We start from the raw sequence: 27,238 nt of genomic DNA, 5'->3' as shown, positions 1-27,238 counted from the left end.
GATGTGGTGATTTATAGTGACACTTGGGAGACTCATCTTCAGCGCATCAGAGCGTTGTTTGACCGTCTTGCCTGGGCTTGTCTAACCATTAATCTGGCTAAATGCAAGTTTGCTAAGGCAACAGTAACCTACCTGGGAAAAGTTGTTGGACAAGGGCAAATACGCCCAGTAAGAGCAAAGGTGTTGGCAGTTGATCAGTTTCCTGTTCCCACTACAAAAAAAGAACTTTCTCGCTTCTTGGGTATGATTGGGTACTATCGTGGGTTTTGTAGAAACTTTTCCACAATAGTTTCCCCACTTACTTCTCTTCTCAGCCCAAAGGTGAAGTTTGAGTGGTCTCTCACTTGTCAGAAAGCCTTTGAGACTGCCAAGTTGTTGTTGTGTTCTGCCCCTGTCTTAGCAGCCCCCCAGATGGACCAGCCGTTTTCGCTGTATGCGGATGCTAGTGAGGTGGGAGCTGGGGCTGTATTAATGCAGGACAATGGAAGTGGTGTTGACTGCCCGGTGAGTTTCTTTTCTAAGAAGTTCAACTCGCACCAGTTAAATTACTCCATCATTGAAAAGGAGGCACTGGCACTGATCTGGGCATTGAAGCATTTTGAGGTTTACGTGGGGGGTGGAGTAAGACCTTTGGTGGTATATACTGATCATAACCCCCTAACCTTTCTCCATTGCAGTGTCTCTGTCTGTCTGTCTCTGGTTTTCTCCTCTCTTAAATTGCTTCTCAGGTACCAAAGTTGCAGAGGGGAGGATACTGGATGGTCATGTTTGAGATTGCCTGCAGTAAGAACCCAAATCTTAAGGGAGGGGGTGTGACGACCCTCCCACTCTGTTGGCTATGGTCCTGCTGCATGATGGTTTCCTGGAGAGAGGAGCTGGGATAGTCACCTGCTGATACCAGTCCATCTGATTGGAGCCTCCAGGAAGACATAAAAGACAGTACTTCTGAGAGAGTCTCTCTCTCTTGCAGCAGGGCCTGTTGCACCTCTTTTCATTTATGCTTTATGTCTATGTAGCTCAAATAAACTGTTTTTGGGTTAGATATGTGTGTGTGGCCTCCTTTTTTGTTGCCAGCCTTGAGCCAGGTGGTAACATAGCACTAACTGTTTTTCTTGTTTCTGCACTGTACTTTGGCTCTGAGTTATGCTCTGCTTCATGCTCTTAGATGCTTGTTTGGAAAAGGAAATGTACTTATGACTTCTGGTGACTAGTAGTTCTTTTGATTACCAATGTTGAATGCACTTATTGTAAGTCGCTTTGGATAAAAGCGTCTGCTAAATGACTGTAATGTAATGTAATGTAATTGGTCCTTGCTGGTTTCTAATTGTTACTTTGTCATTCCGTGTGTCTCCAGTTGTCTAGGAAAGCTCGACTGGGCAAAAAAGTACAACCGATTCAACTTCCAAACACTGAGGTTAAGGTAAAAGATAAATCAAAGTGCCGTGTGGCCGGATGGGGTTTCACAAAAACTGGTGGTGAAATTGTTAAAGACCTGAGAGTTGTGGTCGTGCCTATCGTGAACCTGAAGGACTGCAAGAACAAATGGGGTCATATTGTTGAAAATCTTGACAACATTATCTGTGCAGGTGGATCTGGCACAAACAAAGGATTCTGTCAGGTATGATTTCTCTCCATCCATAAAAAAATGTAATGTCAACGGTTTTCAGTCTGAATGGTTTCTCGTCTTCTAGAAACTGAATAAACAAATAAAGCCTCTTCCTCCTCACAGGGTGATTCTGGTGGTCCTCTGGTGTGCAACGGGAAGGCTGTTGGTGTTGTGTCTTTCAACTACCGTGCAAACTGTGACTACCCAAATAAACCCAACGTCTACACCGATGTATCAAAGTACCTTACCTGGATCAAAAAGATTCTCAAGCAAAATAATTGTTGAATGTAACGATTCTTTGATTGCATTGCATTGTACTGGCTCCTCGGGGTCAGCTGACACTGTCGCTGACTTTAAATCTCGTCTTTAAACTCACTTTTACAGAATGGCCTTTCTTAACAACTGATATCCTTTCTGTCTTATCATGAGCCGGCTGATATGTTCAACCTCTTGCAGTTATGACTTTATGCCTTGTGAATTTCCAAACTGTGTGCTTTTAGAAATAAAACGTATTATTGTGGTGGCACTGCTGTATTCAAGTTGCCCCGTCACTGTTTGCTCTATATCTGAATTGAAAATAAAATGCCACTTTCAAACGTCAAATACTGTATTTTAATTATTGTGGTTACACAATAAATATATGTAGGGGGTTTCTTTACAAAAGGTATTGACAAAACCTTTTTGGAGTAAGTTTGCTCTGCAGCCAATTCAACTCACTTCTAGACTAAAAGTCAACTCTTTCCTGGTGTATTTTCTATAGCTGATGAAGAGCATTTTCAAATGCAATTTGCAAGACCTTAATGCAAAAACGAGACAAAAAATATACCTTTGTTTCATTCTCAGTACAAGCCTGTTGTTTTGGTTTTAATTACCATGCCGAATGTATTACCATAGATTTGTCCTCCCTTGGTTTGTGTATGTGTGTACTTGCCTGCATGTGTTGTAGGTATATTTGTTAACCTGCAGATGAATACATTTGCATAAAGCCAGTACCCACAGTTGATACGATTTTGTAAGACACTTCTGGTAAAATAAAACATTAACAGACAAAACAGCAAAACTGTTGCTGTTGCAAAGCTGTGACTGCGAACAACTGATGCTCAAACATCAATCTGGAAACTGTGGTTTCCGTGGTTCATCTAGTTTGTCACAGAATTCAAACCAATGTGTCAGAGGGCTGTGTCAAGTCGATCCACACCAGAGGAAATGTTGTGCCTGTGTTTTCTTATAAAACTGGAGGATGGCTTGATGTGGCTGATTAGAATCCACAGTCAGAGAGAGGAGGGGCTCCAAAAGAGTGTCAGAAATCAGAGAGACAGACAAAATGAAGCTTAACTTCAATCAGGAAGACTGGCTAGCTTCATGCGCACTTTATTTATTTCTCTCTCTCTCTCTCTCTCTCTATACCTCTCTCTCTCTCTCTCTCTCTCTCTCTCTCTCTCTGCTTCCAACTCAATCAGCTGACTTTGGGCGTTCACTCTTTCAGCTAAACCAATCAGATTTTGCCACGACGTTTGTGAGCCAATCATCTCGTTGCTGTCACAGTTTAAAAACTGTTTCTTTCTCTCCTGCTGTCAGCTGTCATTTAAATGTCAGTTTGATGAAACCATCCTCCACCTCTGCTTGTAGCACCACTACTGCCCAACACTGCCTATTGTGCATTATGTCAATACATGCATTGAATTACTCTCTTTACATTAAGTCTTTCCTAATTCAAATGATATTGCTACCACAGTCACTCACAGCATCTAAACTTTACCTTTCTGATTTTCTGTCTAACCAGTTATTTCGACAAGCTCAACTGGACAACAGAGTACAACCAATTCAACTTCCAAGTCATCAAATAGAAGTGGTGTATAGCTGAATAAAGGTTTATGTTTCTATCAGTATCATAGAAAAGAGTGAGAAGCATAGACTGTATATAAGAAGTGGACGTTGTCACCTTGACATCCCCCATTGGTTTGTGGACTGCAGTTTTGTAGGCTTGAGTTTTGGCATTTTGGCCAAAGATTGCCATCTTGGTTTATGGCCTTCACAATCTTTTTTTTTTTTTTTTTGTAACCAGAAGTGACACAAGAGGGTGGAGCTAAGTACATGCAAACTCTCAGTAAGGGATTTTAAGTCACCCAAGAAGGCTACAATTAACTTTCATGCCCTGAAAACACACCGTGAAAGAGTTAAAGTTCTAAGAACACGGGGCAACACCCAAACCGAACAACGCCGCGGTAGCAACCTGTCAATCACAAGGTAGCTACGCCCTAAAGCATACACTGCCATCGTCCATGATGTCACTTTGGTTAGTTTGGATTCACCAAGGTCACACAGTAACACAAACTAACTAACCGATGGAGGCAGCGGTAGACCCTCAACCCCTGTGTTCTGAGAGGTAAAGTTACTGTTTCTTCAGTGGAAGTTTGGTGGCTTTGGTGGACAAATCTGTCCTGGCTCGACACATATGTACATTACATGAAGGTTTGAAAACACATGACTTTGACACGGTGCCTCTAAAATCTTACTCAATGTTTCTGTGTCTACACGGTAGGCCTCTTTTAGCTCATAACATCACGTCAAAGCCAGAAAGAAAGAGTGAAGGCAGAATAAAGTATGATGACGGTATGAAGAGCACAGAAAGATCAATCTCAACCCGACTGACGTCTACATCAAAACTAAAATGACCACCAATGAGCAGGACAATAAAACAATGCCGTAGCTATCTAGTAAAGTGCAGTGATTTCTCCCGTCCTGTCCAGCACTTCCTCAGCCTCAGCACCAGACTCAGTGGCTGTGGGCCTCCGAGGCTCTGAGGTCTTGTGTTTCATCCCGAAACCAGGAAGATTCTGTTGCTGTTTAATTAGAAATTTAGATTTTAAGCGTTTTTAAAACCCAAATCTTGTAGCGAGCGGCACCACATAATCAGTTATCAGGGAATTGGTTGTTTTCCTTTTCATATATAGCTCCACTTTATAAACCACCTCCAGGTCTAACTGTGAGACATGTACCCCATGTGTTTTGGAGCGAGATCACATGCTCACTGTTTTTCTCAAAGTGAAGGAGTGGGCTTACATGCAGCACAGACCGATGCTGTTAGAAGAGTCATTAGAAAGCTCAATTTGTGACTTTACATTAGATTTGCACTGATGGAGAAAGAGCAGAGCAATTTTTAAAAGTCTCTTTGTAAACTCTAGCGCTCTCTGCTGGACGTCATGAAGTACTGACAGAGTAACCGTAACAGCTGAGATCATATACAGCGTGTGTGATGTTACACTTGATTTCACTTGATGGTATCCAAATGTAGAGTAGATGTGGGAAGAGACAACATGATGTAGTGAGACTGCACCCCTCTCCCCATCAAAGTTACACTCAAATGAACCAAATTCACTCAGAGTAGAAGTGGTACAAATGATTATTGTGGAAGTGAGTAAGTTGTTTTTGTGGTGAGTGTGTACATGTCATGACTGTGCTTCAATTTGGAACATCAGCTGACATTTTAAATTGGCACAATTAAACAATATCCACTGTACAGTAGATGGGTGTATGATACGGAATGAGCAAATATCCAAATTTAATCCAAATTTGGATAACAATAAATGAATGACTTTATAGTAAGAATTATATTTGTAACAATATTTGAACTGTACAAACACACCAACCCTTTCAACAAGAAATATCCATGGTAAAAATGCATCTAGATTCGGATACAATAATAGTTTTTCATATTATTATTAATAATATTATAATAATAAACAGAAGAGGCTTTGGTACATTTGAGGATGAATGAAATGGAAAGTTACAACCCAAAAGCTGCACACAACGTCTCAGAAGGCTTTACAGGCCCTCTGACAGAGTGTATGGCCACGCTCTGTAGGAAGACGAGGACAAACTCCCAAAAGAGGGAAGAAACCTTGGGAGAGACAAATCAAAGAGAGATCCACTCTTCAGGGATGCAGTGAGAAATAATAAAGGAAGAATAGGGGGGGAGGGAGTTATGGGTGGAGGAGTTGGAGTTGGGGGTGAGAGTTGCTTAGTGTAAGCTTGGAGGATGAGGTAGGGTGGCAAATTCTCATCCAGTTCACTTGAATAACCGGAGGAATCTCTTTTCTGCAGAGAGGGTCTTTTGGGTCTTTTTTTTTTAACTGCTCAATCTCCGCAGCTGAAGCTTCCTCTTGACTTTTGTGGTCTGCTCCTAGTTTCTGTCCCTGCCAGCCTGCTGTGTTTTGGCTAGTGCAGGCTGAGGGTTGCAGAGATGTGGAGCTGTCCAAAGCGTTTTCTGTTGCATGGGACCCCTTTAAAAATCACCTCAAATCATCTCAACATCCTTAACCTTAAAGGTGGAACAGAAACAAACCCAAAACTACACAGAAAACTAGTTACACTGAGCATGAAGTAGCAGCAAAAAGTTAAGACACTGACATTGTGTTAGACACACAAAATAGTTATTGATGCAGTCATGTGTACATCACTTTAATGTTGCAGCTGGTAAAGGTGGGTCAATTTTAGTATTCACAAAACCTCTCAGGGTAAGTTTAAACAGTACTACTCTGTTATTGCTCACCTATCTCTGCTTGAGGTGCAGAGACTCTGTCTGCACTTAAAAGGTTGAACTGAATGCAACACAAATCCAACTAGTGTTTATGGTTTGCATAAAGCCTGGAGTATAAACAATTAAATATGTTTCAATGCACTTAAAAACATCTGCTGCTGCCTGTTGAATAATGATACAACTAGTGAAGTGTGCTTTCAAAACTGCAACTCTGCACCAACACCAACGCTCAGATCTGCAGCTGAAAACTGTGGTTTCTGTGGATCAAGATTGTAACACATTTCAAAGAAACCTTCGGGTTGTTTCAGGTTGGTCAACATTGGTCATGCGTCTTTTTTTTCCACTTTGCAAGTTTATTCAGCGAAGGGTCATTTGATGTGACCACATATGAGTATTTACCAAAAGTGAGAGGAGAACCAACATGGTCCAAAATATTAATAATTAAGAGAATAAAAGTGTCATAGATGCATAGTGAACATGACTGGTGGTAGAAATTGATTTGTGCTAAACAAGTCTGCTCACAGCAAGTAATTAAACCTCTTGATGTTGGATTGAGTTGCAGTAAAAACATAGTGAAAAGATATTGTGGATCTATTTGCTCTTCTCCGCATGCTTCAGCTCTCTGAAACTTCTCATATGTCCTTGTTAAATGGGAATAATTACATACAAATTTGTCTGATTCATATGTTTCGTTGTGCGTAATTCTTCATGTATTTCTTATTTCACCTCAGACTTCATAATGCACGTCATTTACACACATGTTCCACTGCGGTCAAACCAAACACCAACAGATGAGTCACGATAGCCTATCAGACTTCTAGCTATCAGTCAGTGATCTCAAGACTTTAGAGTCTTACATACTTGAGATTGTGAGAATATAGACATGCAAACCTGTGGTTTCTGTCACTCATTTAGTTGTTGGTGCAACAACACACTGACAGAAGCCAACAACAGCCCAAAGGTCACAGCTAAAAAGTGGATCCGTAACAAATGATTTAGTTTTTTCACTTCAGTTTTATCAAACTAAAAGGTCACCTAAGCTTAAGTGGCTCAGTGTATACAAAAGAGTGAGAGAGGAAAGTTTAAGAAATAATGAAAAAACAGAGGTGACAGATGCTTAAAGTGCAATAGATACAAAAGATGGATGCATAAAGAGAACTGGATTCAGCGAGGCAGGACCCCGTTCATTCCTATCAAAGTTACTCAGTGGCCCTTGATGCATGAAGCAATCGCACCAGTGTTTCCTTTAACCCCGCCTCCCAGCCCTCGGTCCAGACTCGTTGTCGGACTCAATCACATGAAGGGAGGAAGGGAATTAACTCTGGATTCAGCTATTAATGCATTTACCAACTTTTAGGACCTACTGATGTAGATAAGGCTAATACAGTGCTCTTACTGGGGAGTTCATTTACCTACTACAACAGATGTGTCTAATGTAAGTCTATAAGAAAAAGTCTTTTTAGGCCCAATGGCGTCACGTGACAGACGTAGATGTTGTAATTCCACGGTTTGGCCACTAAGCAAAATTTGCTTCAAAGCCTGCCGCTCTTCCTGGAGGCCTCATACAAAGAGAAAAACTGACAATATCAAATGACATCAAATGGAGAAGAGAATGAATTGGTTACTGACAGACTGTGTGAAAACTCATCCCATGCTGATCACATAATGTGTGTACGTGCTTCAGGCTGCTGAGGCTGCTGAACCAGACGCTTTATATTTACTGTAACAGCAGCAATACTGCATTTCTTTACTGACCGCATGCACTCATCACTATATGACAGTTAAAGGAACCAACTGTCATCTACTGTGAGTAATACACTAACAATGGATAAGTACCTCGTACAACCTCACTTCATAACACCCGATCTATCTCTTTAATGTAACACAATAATCATGCATGTAATGAATATAATATAGCACAAATGTAATGATGTCTACAGTATGTATATCATAGATATGATGTACTGGATTTAGGACTCAAGGAAGACTAGCTATTACCACTGGCATCAGCTTATGGGGATCCTCTAAAATAAATACATAAATATACTGCCAATGTGATCCTAAAACTCCCATGTATTATTTTATCAACAACAATAGCACATTATTGACATACATGTCACAATATGAGCAACACGTGGAAATGCAAAGCACAAAGCAGTAAATGTAGCAACATGCTCAACAGGGCATGTCCCCTCGTGATAATAAAATGACCACAAAAGTAGAGTCCTGAATACCCGGGATTGTTTTGCTCTCAGTCCATGGTAACATATTGAGGGTGTGCATGTTGGAGCTAATTTGAATCCACATGAAAAGTGTTAAAAGTACTCTATAGTGATTAAACTCGTGCTCTGTTTCATAACTGTGACTTGTCACTCAAAACTGAAGCAGGAAACTTGTTTCTGTGGTTCATCTGATACCGTCACATGAATTCAGAAGAAAATCTTTGAGTAGGCTGTTTAACCAAAACCCCCAACAGCCAAATGATGAAAATACAAATACTAATAAAGATACTAAAATCATTACTATCCAGTATCTTTGCATTAATGTCTCTTTTTTCATAAAAGAGATGTACAACAAAGTGTTTAGTCATCAAATTCACCCAATTTAAGTGTTATTGTGAACTTGTGAGGTGAAGTGGGTCCACAATGAACAAAAGTGAAAGATGCAGCAAATAAATCATGAGCTCAATAAAAGGAAGAGGAGAATCAAGAATGGATTCATAGTGACCCGTATGACCACAGTGACACATTTTGACTTCCACAATACAGAGTCCTGGTGTTGCATCTGAGTTATTCACTTATTGAATTCATCTAACAAAAGTCCCTTAATGTTGCTGAGCAATTATCCATAAAAAATGAAGAAAGGAGGCCTAGAATTAATTCAACCAAGAGGCTGAAAGTGTCCTGAATATAAAAGTGAATAATGAATGACATAAAAGGTAAAAGAGGAAGAATGTGACAGAATGTGTGAAAGTCATCGCATGCTGATCATAAAGTGATTCATGCTGTTGAGACATCAGATATCATAAAAAAACAAGATGATGATGAGATAACATACGTTGCAAACTGGCAAACAGACATTGGTCAAAGGATGCGTCAAGATAAAACATGAGGATCACGCTAACCAACAAAGCAAAGCTGTATAAAAGGGTCTACTTGACAGCCCCACAAAGAAAGACAGGTCACCTGTCTTGCTGGCATCATGCATCCTCTGCACAAATGTCTGCTTTTTCACCTCCTGGTGTATCTCGGACGAAACGGTAAGATTCCCAAATTATTATGATAATTTTCCAACCATTTAATGGGACATTAACCTCATTTTGATTTTCTTATCTTTGCAGCAGATGGGAGTGAAATCATTAATGGGGAACTAGCGCCGGAGAACTCGATGCAGTATATGGCCTCAGTGCAGGACAGTGATGGTGATCATGTCTGTGGAGGGTTCCTGATCCGTGAGGACTTTGTGCTCACTGCTGCACACTGTGACTTGTGAGTAGCATTTCCTCTTTCAGAAATCTTGAAATCATGTAATTAGAAATCAAATGAAAAAAAGATGTTAAGATATATAAACTAATTATTTAAAATTTAGAAATGATTATTATTATACATTATAATTTTAGAAGATGTACTGACACCCCTTTGTTGTCTCTCATTCAGTGACATTACCCATGTTGTTCTTGGCACCCACAATCTCAAGAGTGTTAATAATGACAACAAGATATCCATTGAAGAAAAATACAAATATGAATCTTACGAGAAAGTAGGAAGTGGTAAAGACATCATGCTCCTCAAAGTAAGTACATGTTTCGAGGTGACATCATAACTTTGTTGGGTCATCTTTTTTTTTTAATCAGCTCCATATTCCAGCAATTGTTATGAAATTAGACATTGCATTAGTTTTAACGTTGTTTTTTCTCCAGCTGTCTACCAAGGTTTCACTGAACAGAAAGGTGCAAACAATTCCTCTTCCCACATCTGAAATGAACCAACAAGAAAACTGCCAGGTGGCTGGATGGGGAGCTACAGAGACTGGTGGTAGAGCTGTTGATGATCTGAGAGTGGTGGACGTCTCCATCATCGACCTGGAAGTCTGCAAGAAGAAATGGAAACTACCCGACAATGTTATCTGTGCAGGTGGATATGAAACAAAGAAAGGATTCTGTAAGGTGGGTTTTCTGTCTGTTAATAACATGTCAGCTGGTATATAAATGCTACAAACATCTAAAATCACATAATGAATAAGCTAATGAAGCCTCTTCCTCCTCACAGGGTGATTCTGGTGGTCCTCTGGTGTGCAACGGGAAGGCTGTTGGTATTGTGTCTTTCAACAATGGTGCAAACTGTGACTACCCAGATGTACCCAACGTCTACACCGATGTATCAAAGTACCTTACCTGGATCAATCGCATCCTCAAACGTTACGAGTGAAAATCTTGCAAAGCATACAGTCACTGTACGATGGAGGTTTTGCGTTCAATCAGTGTGACCGAAATTCAAAATAAAGGTTTATTGCAAATACCGTGTTTGATTTCCTTTTTTAAAAACATAAGTAGGAAATGTTCAAATGAGGTAATATCCTATTTGCAGGCTGAAGAAAAGTACATTGTGCAACTTATCATGTTGTCTGAGACATACCAGAACATAAAAAGCAAAAACTTATATCATGGCGACAGGATGATTGACCTGTTGTATTGTGGCTGTCAAGTCTGCCCTTTTTACACAGCAGAGTTTGATCTTCACAGTTTTATTTCCATCTATTTTAATTTCCTGCCACATCTAACGGGCGATGCTGTTTCACAACTTTGCAAAGTATATGCATCATGTGACTAATACATATGAAGGAACAAAATCAAACTGCAGGGTTTCAGTACAGTATGTGATGCTCCTTTTTTATTTTATTCATTTTATTTTATTTTTTTATCAAGAGTCTCCTGTGATGAGCTTGAGACCTCGGGCAGACTGAACACGGAGGATGTGTCTCCATCACCAATAATTATACAAATTAATTCCTCACATTATTTCTGTGTCAGTGCAGCCATGCAGTTGTCTTGTGTATAAGATCAGTGAATTATTATAATAATAATATGTTATAATAATAATTCTATTGGTATGGTCAAACCAAATGAGTAATTTTAACTGGTAACATGCTACCACTTTCTAATAAGGCTCCCTTGATTCATGCTTCACAGATGAGTTATAAGTCATTTATAAGGGTTTGGGTACGAGGTATAAATACTCAGCATGGACCAGACAGAAGTTATTCACTATAACGTTTATACTCCACTTGATTCACACGCTCAACATAACCGTTATTATTACTGTTGTTTTTGTTCACTTAAATACATTTTGTGTGTTTCTGAGGACATTTTTAAAGAAGGAAATCAAACACGGTATTTGCAATAAACTTTATTTTGAATTTCGGTCACACTGATTGTAAACCTCCACAGTACAGTGAATGTATGCTTTGCAAGATTTTCACTCGTAACGTTTGAGTTTGCGATTGATCCAGGTAAGGTACTTTGATACATCGGTGTAGACGTTGGGTGCATCTGGGTAGTCACAGTTTTCTGTGTTGAAAGACACAATACCAACAGCCTTCCCGTTGCACACCAGAGGACCACCAGAATCACCCTGTGAAGAGGAAGAGGCTTCATTAGCTTATTCATTATGTGATTTGAGATGTTTGTAGCATTTATATACCAGCTGACATGTTATTAACAGACAGAAAACCCACCGAACAGAATCCTTTCTTTGTTTCATCTCCACCTGCACAGATAACATTGGCGGGAAGATCAACCCACTCCTTCTTGCAGACTTCCAGGTTGATGATGGAGACGTTCACCACTCTCAGATCATCAACAGTTGTACCATCATTGTCTATATCTCCCCATCCAGCCACCTGGCAGTTTTCTTCTTTGTTCATTTCAGATGTGGGAAGAGGAATTGTTTGCACCTTTCTGTTCAGTGAAACCTTGGTAGACAGCTGGAGACACACAATGTTAAAACTAATGCAATGTCTAATTTCATAACAATTGCTGGAATATGGAGCTGATAATAAAAAAAAGATGACACAACAAAGTTATGATGTCACCTGGAAACATGTACTTACTTTGAGGAGCATGATGTCATTATCAAGTTCTTCATTGTTAAAACGTTTGTGTTTGTATTTCTTTTTAATGGATATCTTGTTGTCATTATTAACACTCTTGAGATTGTGGGTGCCAAGAACAACATGGGTAATGTTACTGAATGAGAGACAACAAAGGGGTGTCAGTACATCTTCTAAAATTATAATGTATAATAATAATCATTTCTTAATTTTAAATAATTAGTTTATATATCTGAACAACTTTTTTTCATTTGATTTCTAATAACATGATTTAAAGATTGCTTAAAGAGGAAATGCTACTCACACGTAACAGTGTGCAGCAGTGAGCACAAAGTCCTCACGGATCAGGAACCCTCCACAGACATGATCACCATCACTGTCCTGCAACGAGGCCATATACTGCATTGAGTTCTCCGGCGCTAGTTCCCCATTAATGATTTCACTCCCATCTGCTGCAAAGATAAGAAAATCAAAATGAGGTTAATGTTCCATTAAATGGTTGGAAAATGATAATACTTTGTTAATCTTACCGTTTTGTCCGAGATACACCAGGAGGTGAAAAAGCAGACATTTGTGCAGAGGATGCATGATGCCAGCAAGACAGGTGACCTGTCTTTCTTCTTGGGGCTGTCAAGTAGACCCTTTTATACAGCTTTGCTTTGTTGGTTAGCGTGATCCTCATGTTTCATCTTGACGCATCCTTTGACCAATGTCTGTTTACCATTTTGCAACGTATGTTATCTCATCATCATCTTGTTTTTTTATGATATCTGATGCCTCAACAGCATGAAGCACTTTATGATCAGCATGTGATGACTTTCACACATTCTGTCACATTCTTCCTCTTTTACCTTTTATGTCATTCATTATTCACTTTTATATTCAGGACACTTTCAGCCTCTTTGTTGAGTTAATTCTAGGCCTCCTTTCTTCATTTTTTATGGATAATTGCTCAGCAACATTAAGGGACTTTTGTTAGATGAATTCAATAAGTGAATAACTCAGATGCAACACCAGGACTCTGTATTGTGGAAGTCAAAATGTGTCACTGTGGTCATACAGGTCACTATGAATCCATTCTTGATTCTCCTCTTCCTTTTATTTAGCTCATGATTTATTTGCTGCAGCTTTCACTTTTGTTCATTGTGGACCCACTTCACCTCACAAGTTCACAATAACACTGAAATTGGGTGAATTTGATGACTCAACACTTTGTTGTACATCTCTTTTATGAAAAAAGAGACATTAATGCTAAGATACTGGATAGTAATGATTTTAGTATCTTTATTAGTATATGTATTTTCATCATTTGGCTGTTGGGGGTTTTGGTTAAACAGCCTACTCTGAATTTGTGTGACGGTATCAGATGAACCACAGAAACAAGTTTCCTGCTTCAGTTTTGAGTGACAAGTCACAGTTATGAAACAGAGCACGAGTTTAATCACTTTGGTAGTTTCATAAATGTAAAAAGTTTTCATTATATTGTACAATCGCTGGAAATACGTAGTTAGATTTATAACTGCAGACTTCATGTCTTAATAGAAACTGAAATCAAATTATGAATAGTTTAAAATGAGTTTTCCCCTGTATGTAAAGATTAAAGATGGATTATAAACTGGGTACAGCCGGCAACTGCCCTGAACTCTTAGGGTGACCAAAGTCTCCAGGCTCACCTTGTAGCAGGTTGTTGTGATTGAAAACATTGCAGGTTTGCTTCATAATGCACTGCTGAAGCCTGACAGCAACACCTGCATTATGATCTGCTCTTAAAACTCCATCTTTTTGTCTTATAGTTAAAACGTAGTTTTAAGGCCTTGATTATACAGACAATCTGTCAGAGGGCCTGTAAAGCCTTCTGAGACGTTGTGTGCAGCTTTTTTGGTAGTAACTTGTTTCCATTTCATTCATCCTCAAATGTACCAAAGCCCCTTCTGTTCATTACAATAATATTACAACTAATAATATAAAAAACAATTATTGTATCTGAATCTAGATGCATTATTTTTAACATGCATATTTCTTGTTGGAAGGGTTGGTGTGTTTGTACAATTCAAATATTGTCATTTATTGTTATCCAATTTATTATATCAAATGTTCATTTGTTGTTGTTTTTACCAAAAACTGTACAAAATTATCTTACAACTAAGTGAGCTGTTTCATACAGCTCCATTAGGATTCAAACTCATTTATCTCCAACTAATTATTTTCAAACAAAATATGTCACGAATGATTTCCTCAACCACACAGATATCTACTCATCAAACACAGTCAATTACAATTCAAGTACAATAGCCCTGCAAAATATCCTGTACATCATTTTATACAAAAGACTATCTTCTAAAGGAATTAAATCTAATATTTTATAACTTTAATATGATGACTCGCTGTAACAGTTTAGTACTGGCCAGTGGTAACTGTGTCCCGTGCTGTTATTTCCATGAGCTGCTTTACCATCTACTGTACAGTGGATACCTGTTTAACAAAGAGACTTTTAAAAATTGCTCTGCTCTTTCTCCATCAGTGCAAATCTAATGTAAAGTCACAAATTGAGCTTTCTAATGACTTGCCTTTCGTTGGCTCTCCTTTCCAGGCTAAGTTCTCTGGTCCCTATACAGTGACCTGAAAAGTGTCTGACCTAAATTATTTAATCGCGACCCCTGATTGAAGGAAGTCTGTGCAGCTCTGTCACATTAACTTGTTAAAACCCTACTTTGCCCGTTCCCTTGTGCCAGGTCCTGGGTCGGGGTGTGCCGCTGTTGCTGCAGTGGTTCCAGCTGGTAATTCACCTCCACCTCTTGATCCGACAGAGGAATATGAAGAAGAGTGTTATACACCAGATGATGTAATTTTGAAGGGACGTCTAAAAAACTCTGAGTCACTTGCCAAGCTGGATGTAATGTTGAAACATTTACCTGAACCAAAGCAAACAGAGTTGGTGGATCTTATAAAAGGTTATCATCGTATGGAACATGATATTGACGTGGGAGATGCCCAGCCAATTAGACAACACTTTTATCGTATGTGTCCAGAGAAACGAGAACATTTAGAAGCAGAGGTCGGATATATGCTGGAGAACAACATTGCTGAGCCATGTTTATCTAGTTGGTCGTCCCCATGCTTACTCGTTAAGAAGCCAGATGGAACATTTAGACCATGTACAGATCTCCGAAAGGTTAATCAAGTGACTAAGCCGGACTCTTTTCCACTGCCATGTATGGAGGACTGTGTGGACCAGGTTGGCTCTGCTAGGTTCATCAGTAAGTTTGACCTACTTAAAGGTTACTGGCAAGTTCCTTTAATTAACTTCATTACAGCCAGTGGGTTGTATTCCTACACAGTTATGCCGTTTGGGTTACGTAACGCTCCAGCCACATTCCAGCGCCTAATGAACAAGGTGGTGTCTGGGTTGGTCGGGTGTGCTGTGTATTTGGATGATGTGGTGATTTATAGTGACACTTGGGAGACTCATCTTCAGTGCATCAGAGCGTTGTTTGACCGTCTTGCCTGGGCTTGTCTAACCATTAATCTGGCTAAATGCAAGTTTGCTAAGGCAACAGTAACCTACCTGGGAAAAGTTGTTGGACAAGGGCAAATACGCCCAGTAAGAGCAAAGGTGTTGGCAGTTGATCAGTTTCCTGTTCCCACTACAAAAAAAGAACTTTCTCGCTTCTTGGGTATGATTGGGTACTATCGTGGGTTTTGTAGAAACTTTTCCACAATAGTTTCCCCACTTACTTCTCTTCTCAGCCCAAAGGTGAAGTTTGAGTGGTCTCTCACTTGTCAGAAAGCCTTTGAGACTGCCAAGTTGTTGTTGTGTTCTGCCCCTGTCTTAGCAGCCCCCCAGATGGACCAGCCGTTTTCGCTGTATGCGGATGCTAGTAAGGTGGGAGCTGGGGCTGTATTAATGCAGGACAATGGAAGTGGTGTTGACTGCCCGGTGAGTTTCTTTTCTAAGAAGTTCAACTCGCACCAGTTAAATTACTCCATCATTGAAAAGGAGGCACTGGCACTGATCTGGGCATTGAAGCATTTTGAGGTTTACGTGGGGGGTGGAGTAAGACCTTTGGTGGTATATACTGATCATAACCCCCTAACCTTTCTCCATTGCAGTGTCTCTGTCTGTCTGTCTCTGGTTTTCTCCTCTCTTAAATTGCTTCTCAGGTACCAAAGTTGCAGAGGGGAGGATACTGGATGGTCATGTTTGAGATTGCCTGCAGTGAGAACCCAAATCTTAAGGGAGGGGGTGTGACGACCCTCCCACTCTGTTGGCTATGGTCCTGCTGCATGATGGTTTCCTGGTGGGAGGAGCTGGGATAGTCACCTGCTGATACCAGTCCATCTGATTGGAGCCTCCAGGAAGACATAAAAGACAGTACTTCTGAGAGAGTCTCTCTCTCTTGCAGCAGGGCCTGTTGCACCTCTTTTCATTTATGCTTTATGTCTATGTAGCTCAAATAAACTGTTTTTGGGTTAGATATGTGTGTGTGGCCTCCCTTTTTGTTGCCAGCCTTGAGCCAGGTGGTAACATAGCACTAACTGTTTTTCTTGTTTCTGCACTGTACTTTGGCTCTGAGTTATGCTCTGCTTCATGCTCTTAGATGCTTGTTTGGAAAAGGAAATGTACTTATGACTTCTGGTGACTAGTAGTTCTTTTGATTACCAATGTTGAATGCACTTATTGTAAGTCGCTTTGGATAAAAGCGTCTGCTAAATGACTGTAATGTAATGTAATGTAATTGGTCCTTGCTGGTTTCTAATTGTTACTTTGTCATTCCGTGTGTCTCCAGTTGTCTAGGAAAGCTCGACTGGGCAAAAAAGTACAACCGATTCAACTTCCAAACACTGAGGTTAAGGTAAAAGATAAATCAAAGTGCCGTGTGGCCGGATGGGGTTTCACAAAAACTGGTGGTGAAATTGTTAAAGACCTGAGAGTTGTGGTCGTGCCTATCGTGAACCTGAAGGACTGCAAGAACAAATGGGGTCATATTGTTGAAAATCTTGACAACATTATCTGTGCAGGTGGATCTGGCACAAACAAAGGATTCTGTCAGGTATGATTTCTCTCCATCCATAAAAAAATGTAATGTCAACGGTTTTCAGTCTGAATGGTTTCTCGTCTTCTAGAAACTGAATAAACAAATAAAGCCTCTTCCTCCTCACAGGGTGATTCTGCTGGTCCTCTGGTGTGCAACGGGAAGGCTGTTGGTGTTGTGTCTTTCAACATGAACAAAAACTGTGACTACCCAAATAAACCCAACGTCTACACCGATGTATCAAAGTACCTTCCCTGGATCAAAAAGATTCTCAAGCAAAATAATTGTTGAATGTAACGATTCTTTGATTGCATTGCATTGTACTGGCTCCTCGGGGTCAGCTGACACTGTCGCTGACTTTAAATCTCGTCTTTAAACTCACTTTTACAGAATGGCCTTTCTTAACAACTGATATCCTTTCTGTCTTATCATGAGCCGGCTGATATGTTCAACCTCTTGCAGTTATGACTTTATGCCTTGTGAATTTCCAAACTGTGTGCTTTTAGAAATAAAACGTATTATTGTGGTGGCACTGCTGTATTCAAGTTGCCCCGTCACTGTTTGCTCTATATCTGAATTGAAAATAAAATGCCACTTTCAAACGTCAAATACTGTATTTTAATTATTGTGGTTACACAATAAATATATGTAGGGGGTTTCTTTACAAAAGGTATTGACAAAACCTTTTTGGAGTAAGTTTGCTCTGCAGCCAATTCAACTCACTTCTAGACTAAAAGTCAACTCTTTCCTGGTGTATTTTCTATAGCTGATGAAGAGCATTTTCAAATGCAATTTGCAAGACCTTAATGCAAAAACGAGACAAAAAATATACCTTTGTTTCATTCTCAGTACAAGCCTGTTGTTTTGGTTTTAATTACCATGCCGAATGTATTACCATAGATTTGTCCTCCCTTGGTTTGTGTATGTGTGTACTTGCCTGCATGTGTTGTAGGTATATTTGTTAACCTGCAGATGAATACATTTGCATAAAGCCAGTACCCACAGTTGATACGATTTTGTAAGACACTTCTGGTAAAATAAAACATTAACAGACAAAACAGCAAAACTGTTGCTGTTGCAAAGCTGTGACTGCGAACAACTGATGCTCAAACATCAATCTGGAAACTGTGGTTTCCGTGGTTCATCTAGTTTGTCACAGAATTCAAACCAATGTGTCAGAGGGCTGTGTCAAGTCGATCCACACCAGAGGAAATGTTGTGCCTGTGTTTTCTTATAAAACTGGAGGATGGCTTGATGTGGCTGATTAGAATCCACAGTCAGAGAGAGGAGGGGCTCCAAAAGAGTGTCAGAAATCAGAGGGACAGACAAAATGAAGCTTAACTTCAATCAGGAAGACTGGCTAGCTTCATGCGCACTTTATTTATTTCTCTCTCTCTCTCTCTCTCTCTATACCTCTCTCTCTCTCTCTCTCTCTCTCTCTCTCTCTCTGCTTCCAACTCAATCAGCTGACTTTGGGCGTTCACTCTTTCAGCTAAACCAATCAGATTTTGCCACGACGTTTGTGAGCCAATCATCTCGTTGCTGTCACAGTTTAAAAACTGTTTCTTTCTCTCCTGCTGTCAGCTGTCATTTAAATGTCAGTTTGATGAAACCATCCTCCACCTCTGCTTGTAGCACCACTACTGCCCAACACTGCCTATTGTGCATTATGTCAATACATGCATTGAATTACTCTCTTTACATTAAGTCTTTCCTAATTCAAATGATATTGCTACCACAGTCACTCACAGCATCTAAACTTTACCTTTCTGATTTTCTGTCTAACCAGTTATTTCGACAAGCTCAACTGGACAACAGAGTACAACCAATTCAACTTCCAAGTCATCAAATAGAAGTGGTGTATAGCTGAATAAAGGTTTATGTTTCTATCAGTATCATAGAAAAGAGTGAGAAGCATAGACTGTATATAAGAAGTGGACGTTGTCACCTTGACATCCCCCATTGGTTTGTGGACTGCAGTTTTGTAGGCTTGAGTTTTGGCATTTTGGCCAAAGATTGCCATCTTGGTTTATGGCCTTCACAATCTTTTTTTTTTTTTTTTTGTAACCAGAAGTGACACAAGAGGGTGGAGCTAAGTACATGCAAACTCTCAGTAAGGGATTTTAAGTCACCCAAGAAGGCTACAATTAACTTTCATGCCCTGAAAACACACCGTGAAAGAGTTAAAGTTCTAAGAACACGGGGCAACACCCAAACCGAACAACGCCGCGGTAGCAACCTGTCAATCACAAGGTAGCCACGCCCTAAAGCATACACTGCCATCGTCCATGATGTCACTTTGGTTAGTTTGGATTCACCAAGGTCACACAGTAACACAAACTAACTAACCGATGGAGGCAGCGGTAGACCCTCAACCCCTGTGTTCTGAGAGGTAAAGTTACTGTTTCTTCAGTGGAAGTTTGGTGGCTTTGGTGGACAAATCTGTCCTGGCTCGACACATATGTACATTACATGAAGGTTTGAAAACACATGACTTTGACACGGTGCCTCTAAAATCTTACTCAATGTTTCTGTGTCTACACGGTAGGCCTCTTTTAGCTCATAACATCACGTCAAAGCCAGAAAGAAAGAGTGAAGGCAGAATAAAGTATGATGACGGTATGAAGAGCACAGAAAGATCAATCTCAACCCGACTGACGTCTACATCAAAACTAAAATGACCACCAATGAGCAGGACAATAAAACAATGCCGTAGCTATCTAGTAAAGTGCAGTGATTTCTCCCGTCCTGTCCAGCACTTCCTCAGCCTCAGCACCAGACTCAGTGGCTGTGGGCCTCCGAGGCTCTGAGGTCTTGTGTTTCATCCCGAAACCAGGAAAATTCTGTTGCTGTTTGATCAGAAATTTAGATTTTAAGCGTTTTTAAAACCCAAATCATGTAGCGAGCGGCACCACATAATCTGATATCAGGTCATTGGTTGTTTTTTCTTTTCATATATAGCTCCACTTTATAAACCACCTCCAGGTCTAACTGTGAGACATGTACCCCATGTGTTTGGAGCGAGATCACATGCTCACTGTTTTTCTCAAAGTGAAGGAGTGGGCTTACATGCAGCACAGACCGATGCTGTTAGAAGAGTCATTAGAAAGCTCAATTTGTGAATTTACATTAGATTTGCACTGATGGAGAAAGAGCAGAGCAATTTTTAAAAGTCTCTTTGTAAACTCTGGCGATCTCTGCTGGACGTCATGAAGTACTGACAGAGTAACCGTAACAGCTGAGATCATATACAGCGTGTGTGATGTTACACTTGATTTCACTTGATGGTATCCAAATGTAGAGTAGATGTGGGAAGAGACAACATGATGTAGTGAGACTGCACCCCTCTCCCCATCAAAGTTACACTCAAATGAACCAAATTCACTCAGAGTAGAAGTGGTACAAATGATTATTGTGGAAGTGAGTAAGTTGTTTTTGTGGTGAGTGTGTACATGTCATGACTGTGCTTCAATTTGGAACATCAGCGGTCGTTTTAATTCATGCAAATGCATGAAATTGGCACAATTAAACAGGTATCCACTGTACAGTAGATGGGTGCATGATACGGAATGAGCAAATATCCAAATTTAATCCAAATTTGGATAACAATAAATGAATGACTTTATAGTAAGAATTATATTTGTAACAATATTTGAACTGTACAAACACACCAACCCTTTCAACAAGAAATATCCATGGTAAAAATGCATCTAGATTCAGATACAATAATAGTTTTTCATATTATTATTAGTAATATTATTGTAATGAACAGAAGAGGCTTTGGTACATTTGAGGATGAATGAAATGGAAAGTTACAACCCAAAAGCTGCACACAACGTCTCAGAAGGCTTTACAGGCCCTCTGACAGAGTGTATGGCCACGCTCTGTAGGAAGACGAGGACAAACTCCCAAAAGAGGGAAGAAACCTTGGGAGAGACAAATCAAAGAGAGATCCACTCTTCAGGGATGCAGTGAGAAATAAGAAAGGAAGAATAGGGGGGGAGGGAGTTATGGGTGGAGGAGTTGGAGTTGGGGGTGAGAGTTGCTTAGTGTAAGCTTGGAGGATGAGGTAGGGTGGCAAATTCTCATCCAGTTCACTTGAATAACCGGAGGAATCTCTTTTCTGCAGAGAGGGTCTTTTGGGTCTTTTTTTTTTAACTGCTCAATCTCCGCAGCTGAAGCTTCCTCTTGACTTTTGTGGTCTGCTCCTAGTTTCTGTCCCTGCCAGCCTGCTGTGTTTTGGCTAGTGCAGGCTGAGGGTTGCAGAGATGTGGAGCTGTACAAAGCGTTTTCTGTTGCATGGGACCCCTTTAAAAATCACCTCAAATCATCTCAACATCCTTAACCTTAAAGGTGGAACAGAAACAAACCCAAAACTACACAGAAAACTAGTTACACTGAGCATGAAGTAGCAGCAAAAAGTTAAGACACTGACATTGTGTTAGACACACAAAATAGTTATTGATGCAGTCATGTGTACATCACTTTAATGTTGCAGCTGGTAAAGGTGGGTCAATTTTAGTATTCACAAAACCTCTCAGGGTAAGTTTAAACAGTACTACTCTGTTATTGCTCACCTATCTCTGCTTGAGGTGCAGAGACTCTGTCTGCACTTAAAAGGTTGAACTGAATGCAACACAAATCCAACTAGTGTTTATGGTTTGCATAAAGCCTGGAGTATAAACAATTAAATATGTTTCAATGCACTTAAAAACATCTGCTGCTGCCTGTTGAATAATGATACAACTAGTGAAGTGTGCTTTCAAAACTGCAACTGTGCACCAACACCAACGCTCAGATCTGCAGCTGAAAACTGTGGTTTCTGTGGATCAAGATTGTAACACATTTCAAAGAAACCTTCGGGTTGTTTCAGGTTGGTCAACATTGGTCATGCGTCTTTTTTTTCCACTTTGCAAGTTTATTCAGCGAAGGGTCATTTGATGTGACCACATATGAGTATTTACCAAAAGTGAGAGGAGAACCAACATGGTCCAAAATATTAATAATTAAGAGAATAAAAGTGTCATAGATGCATAGTGAACATGACTGGTGGTAGAAATTGATTTGTGCTAAACAAGTCTGCTCACAGCAAGTAATTAAACCTCTTGATGTTGGATTGAGTTGCAGTAAAAACATAGTGAAAAGATATTGTGGATCTATTTGCTCTTCTCCGCATGCTTCAGCTCTCTGAAACTTCTCATATGTCCTTGTTAAATGGGAATAATTACATACAAATTTGTCTGATTCATATGTTTCGTTGTGCGTAATTCTTCATGTATTTCTTATTTCACCTCAGACTTCATAATGCACGTCATTTACACACATGTTCCACTGCGGTCAAACCAAACACCAACAGATGAGTCACGATAGCCTATCAGACTTCTAGCTATCAGTCAGTGATCTCAAGACTTTAGAGTCTTACATATTTGAGATTGTGAGAATATAGACATGCAAACCTGTGGTTTCTGTCACTCATTTAGTTGTTGGTGCAACAACACACTGACAGAAGCCAACAACAGCCCAAAGGTCACAGCTAAAAAGTGGATCCGTAACAAATGATTTAGTTTTTTCACTTCAGTTTTATCAAACTAAAAGGTCACCTAAGCTTAAGTGGCTCAGTGTATACAAAAGAGTGAGAGAGGAAAGTTTAAGAAATAATGAAAAAACAGAGGTGACAGATGCTTAAAGTGCAATAGATACAAAAGATGGATGCATAAAGAGAACTGGATTCAGCGAGGCAGGACCCCGTTCATTCCTATCAAAGTTACTCAGTGGCCCTTGATGCATGAAGCAATCGCACCAGTGTTTCCTTTAACCCCGCCTCCCAGCCCTCGGTCCAGACTCGTTGTCGGACTCAATCACATGAAGGGAGGAAGGGAATTAACTCTGGATTCAGCTATTAATGCATTTACCAACTTTTAGGACCTACTGATGTAGATAAGGCTAATACAGTGCTCTTACTGGGGAGTTCATTTACCTACTACAACAGAAGTTTCAAATGTAAGTCTATAAGAAAAAATCTTTTTAGGCCCAATGGAATCACGTGACAGATGTAGATGTTGTAATTCCACGGTTTGGCCACTAAGCAAAATTTGCTTCAAAGCCTGGCGCTCTTCCTGGAGGCCTCATACAAAGAGAAAAACTGACAATATCAAATGACATCAAATGGAGAAGAGAATGAATTGGTTACTGACAGACTGTGTGAAAACTCATCCCATGCTGATCACATAATGTGTGTACGTGCTTCAGGCTGCTGAGGCTGCTGAACCAGACGCTTTATATTTACTGTAACAGCAGCAATACTGCATTTCTTTACTGACCGCATGCACTCATCACTATATGACAGTTAAAGGTGTCACCGACGCACAAAGGTTGTGGCTTAGGAGGTCTTGAAGAAGCAGACCTTAACCACGAGGTCTCTTACTGATCAAACTGTGGTATAAAAGGGTCGACTTGACACCTCAAAGAGAACAGGATGAGTATCACCAGCATGATGCATGCTCTGCACAGGTTTCTGCTTCTTCATCTCCTGACATGTCTTGGACTTTACGGTAAGACTTCCAAGTCTGGTCTTAAGTCTCTGATCACCCAAACACTGCATTAACTCGTCCTTCTTTTCCTCTTATCTTTTCAGCACTTGGAAGTGAAATCATAAATGGTCAGAACGTCCCGGAGAACTTAATGTTGTATATGGCCTCAGTGCAGAACAATGGAGGTCATGTATGTGGAGGATTCCTCATCAATGAACACTTTGTGGTCACGGCAGCCCACTGTGAGCGCCGGTGAGTTAACTTCCCTCGTTCTGCAATCTTTCAATCATGTAATCAAAAATCCAAAGAACTAAATATTACATGCTTTTTTTTTTATTTATTTTGTCAACACAACTTTAAACACTGCTGACAACCTCTCACTGATCATTCGCTCAGGAATCCCACCAGCGTCGTTCTTGGCACCCACAATCTCCAGAAGGTTGATAATAACACAATGAGATACCGTGTAAAGACATGCAAGTTTCCTTCTTATGAGAATGTCAACAAAGGGGATGACATCATGCTCCTCAAAGTAAGTTGATATTTAACCAGCCTAGCAGTCTCAGGTGAAGCACTTTTACAGTAAAATCTTTCTTTCATGTTCTGATTTATTCAGTTCTCGTCCGCCCAAAACTGTAAAAAAAGAAAAGCGCTGTCATCAATACTAAGGACAGCTCCATCTTCCACTAATTCTTTTTTTAACTTGAATACTGAAGGAGGACAAGACGTATGCTGTAAATTGGTCCTTGCTGGTTTCTAATTGTTACTTTGTCATTCCGTGTGTCTCCAGTTGTCTAGGAAAGCTCGACTGGGCAAAAAAGTACAACCGATTCAACTTCCAAACACTGAGGTTAAGGTAAAAGATAAATCAAAGTGCCGTGTGGCCGGATGGGGTTTCACAAAAACTGGTGGTGAAATTGTTAAAGACCTGAGAGTGGTGGACGTGCCTATCGTGAACCTGGAGGACTGCAAGAACAAATGGGGTCATATTGGAAAAAATCTTCCTGCCAACATTATCTGTGCAGGTGGATCTGGCACAAACAAAGGATTCTGTCAGGTATGATTTCTGTCCATCCATAAAAAATTGGAATGTCAACGGTTTTCAGTTTGAATGGTTTCTCGTCTTCTAAAAACTGAATAAACAAATGAAGCTTCTTCCTCCTCACAGGGTGATTCTGGTGGTCCTCTGGTGTGCAACGGGAAGGCTGTTGGTGTTGTGTCTTTCAACTACCGTGCAAACTGTGACTACCCAAATAAACCCAACGTCTACACCGATGTATCAAAGTACCTTACCTGGATCAAAAAGATTCTCAAGCAAAATAATTGTTGAATGTAACGATTCTTTGATTGCATTGCATTGTACTGGCTCCTCGGGGTCAGCTGACACTGTCGCTGACTTTAAATCTCGTCTTTAAACTCACTTTTACAGAATGGCCTTTCTTAACAACTGATATCCTTTCTGTCTTATCATGAGCCGGCTGATATGTTCAACCTCTTGCAGTTATGAGTTTATGCCTTGTGAATTTACAAACTGTGTGCTTTTATAAATAAAACAGATTATTGTGGTGGCACTGCTGTATTCAAGTTGCCCCGTCACTGTTTGCTCTATATCTGAATTGAAAATAAAATGCCACTTTCAAACGTCAAATACTGTATTTGAATTATTGTGGTTACACAAGAAATATATGTAGGGGGTTTCTTTACAAAAGGTATTGACAAAACCTTTTTGGAGTAAGTTTGCTCTGCAGCCAATTCAACTCACTTCTAGACTAAAGGTCAACTCTTTCCTGGTGTATTTTCTATAGCTGATGAAGAGCATTTTCAAATGCAATTTGCAAGACCTTAATGCAAAAACGAGACAAAAAATATACCTTTGTTTCATTCTCAGTACAAGCCTGTTGTTTTGGTTTTAATTACCATGCCGAATGTATTACCATAGATTTGTCCTCCCTTGGTTTGTGTATGTGTGTACTTGCCTGCATGTGTTGTAGGTATATTTGTTAACCTGCAGATGAATACATTTGCATAAAGCCAGTACCCACAGTTGATACGATTTGTAAGACACTTCTGGTAAAATAAAACATTAACGGACAAAACAGCAAAACTGTTGCTGTTGCAAAGCTGTGACTGCGAACAACTGATGCTCAAACATCAATCTGGAAACTGTGGTTTCCGTGGTTCATCTAGTTTGTCACAGAATTCAAACCAATGTGTCAGAGGGCTGTGTCAAGTCGATCCACACCAGAGGAAATGTTGTGCCTGTGTTTTCTTATAAAACTGGAGGATGGCTTGATGTGGCTGATTAGAATCCACAGTCAGAGAGAGGAGGGGCTCCAAAAGAGTGTCAGAAATCAGAGGGACAGACAAAATGAAGCTTAACTTCAATCAGGAAGACTGGCTAGCTTCATGCGCACTTTATTTATTTCTCTCTCTCTCTACCTCTCTCTCTCTCTCTCTCTACCTCTCTCTCTCTCTCTCTCTCTCTCTCTCTTTCTCTGCTTCCAACTCAATCAGCTGACTTTGGGCGTTCACTCTTTCAGCTAAACCAATCAGATTTTGCCACAACGTTTGTGAGCCAATCATCTCGTTGCTGTCACAGTTTAAAAACTGTTTCTTTCTCTCCTGCTGTCAGCTGTCATTTAAATGTAAGTTTGATGAAACCATCCTCCACCTCTGCTTGTAGCACCACTACTGCCCAACACTGCCTATTGTGCACTACGTCAATACATGCAATGAATTACTCTTTAAGCATCTCTTTAGATTAAGTCTTTCCTAATTCAAATGATATTGCTACCACAGTCACTCACAGCATCGAAACTTTACCTTTCTGATTTTCTGTCTAACCAGTTATTTCGACAAGCTCAACTGGACAACAGAGTACAACCAATTCAACTTCCAAGTCATCAAATAGAAGTGGTGTATAGCTGAATAAAGGTTTATGTTTCTATCAGTATCATAGAAAAGTGTGAGAAGCATAGACTGTATATAAGAAGTGGACGTTGTCACCTTGACATCCCCCATTGGTTTGTGGACTGCAGTTTTGTAGGATTGAGTTTTGGCATTTTGGCCATAAATTGCCATCTTGGTTTATGGCCTTCACAATCTTTTTTTTTTTTTTTTGTAACCAGAAGTGACACAAGAGGGTGGAGCTAAGTACATGCAAACTCTCAGTAAGGGATTTTAAGTCACCCAAGAAGGCTACAATTAACTTTCATGCCCTGAAAACACACCGTGAAAGAGTTAAAGTTCTAAGAACACGGGGCAACACCCAAACCAAACAACGCCGCGGTAGCAACCTGTCAATCACAAGGTAGCCACGCCCTAAAGCATACACTGCCATCGTCCATGATGTCACTTTGGTTAGTTTGGATTCACCAAGGTCACACAGTAACACAAACTAACTAACCGATGGAGGCAGCGG

General features: G+C 40.1%; 3 protein-coding genes across 5 annotated transcripts; 2 read left to right on the top strand and 1 right to left on the bottom strand.

Annotated features, from left to right (window-relative positions):
* Positions 1 to 9,334: 9,334 nt before the first annotated feature.
* LOC137884216 (duodenase-1-like) lies at positions 9,335 to 10,630 on the top strand. 2 transcript variants are annotated; one of them, XM_068725931.1, is made up of 5 exons: positions 9,335 to 9,405; positions 9,487 to 9,634; positions 9,803 to 9,938; positions 10,066 to 10,311; positions 10,415 to 10,630. In XM_068725931.1, exons 1-5 carry the CDS (start codon positions 9,348 to 9,350, stop codon positions 10,571 to 10,573), a joined length of 747 nt encoding a protein of 248 aa, XP_068582032.1. In that variant the 5' UTR covers positions 9,335 to 9,347; the 3' UTR covers positions 10,574 to 10,630. The 2 variants fall into 2 exon arrangements, with proteins under 2 accessions (XP_068582032.1, XP_068582033.1); XM_068725932.1 differs by having other exon boundaries at positions 9,337 to 9,405; positions 9,490 to 9,634.
* A 905-nt stretch (positions 10,631 to 11,535) lies between these two features.
* On the bottom strand, positions 11,536 to 12,888 carry LOC137884212 (duodenase-1-like). Of its 2 annotated transcripts, none has more exons than XM_068725922.1 (5): positions 12,785 to 12,888; positions 12,559 to 12,706; positions 12,255 to 12,390; positions 11,880 to 12,128; positions 11,536 to 11,776 (listed from the first exon to the last, which is right to left on the bottom strand). In XM_068725922.1, the coding sequence occupies exons 1-5, from the start codon at positions 12,840 to 12,842 to the stop codon at positions 11,621 to 11,623; spliced, it is 747 nt and encodes a 248-aa protein (XP_068582023.1). In that variant the 5' UTR covers positions 12,843 to 12,888; the 3' UTR covers positions 11,536 to 11,620. The 2 variants fall into 2 exon arrangements, with proteins under 2 accessions (XP_068582023.1, XP_068582024.1); XM_068725923.1 differs by having other exon boundaries at positions 12,559 to 12,703; positions 12,785 to 12,875.
* Positions 12,889 to 23,771: 10,883 nt separating this feature from the next.
* On the top strand, positions 23,772 to 25,450 carry LOC137884217 (trypsin-like). The gene is made up of 5 exons (XM_068725933.1): positions 23,772 to 23,838; positions 23,922 to 24,069; positions 24,214 to 24,349; positions 24,608 to 24,874; positions 24,986 to 25,450. The coding sequence occupies exons 1-5, from the start codon at positions 23,778 to 23,780 to the stop codon at positions 25,145 to 25,147; spliced, it is 774 nt and encodes a 257-aa protein (XP_068582034.1). The 5' UTR covers positions 23,772 to 23,777; the 3' UTR covers positions 25,148 to 25,450.
* The last annotated feature ends 1,788 nt before the right edge of the window (positions 25,451 to 27,238 follow it).

Source organism: Cebidichthys violaceus, unplaced genomic scaffold (assembly GCF_023349555.1).
Source record: "Cebidichthys violaceus isolate CVI_PGR_0920_01 unplaced genomic scaffold, fCebVio1.0.p SCAF_37, whole genome shotgun sequence".
NCBI classification, from domain to species: Eukaryota; Metazoa; Chordata; class Actinopteri; order Perciformes; family Stichaeidae; genus Cebidichthys; species Cebidichthys violaceus.
Note: the sequence above shows the minus strand (reverse complement) of the source record. Positions and strands in the feature narration are given on the sequence as shown.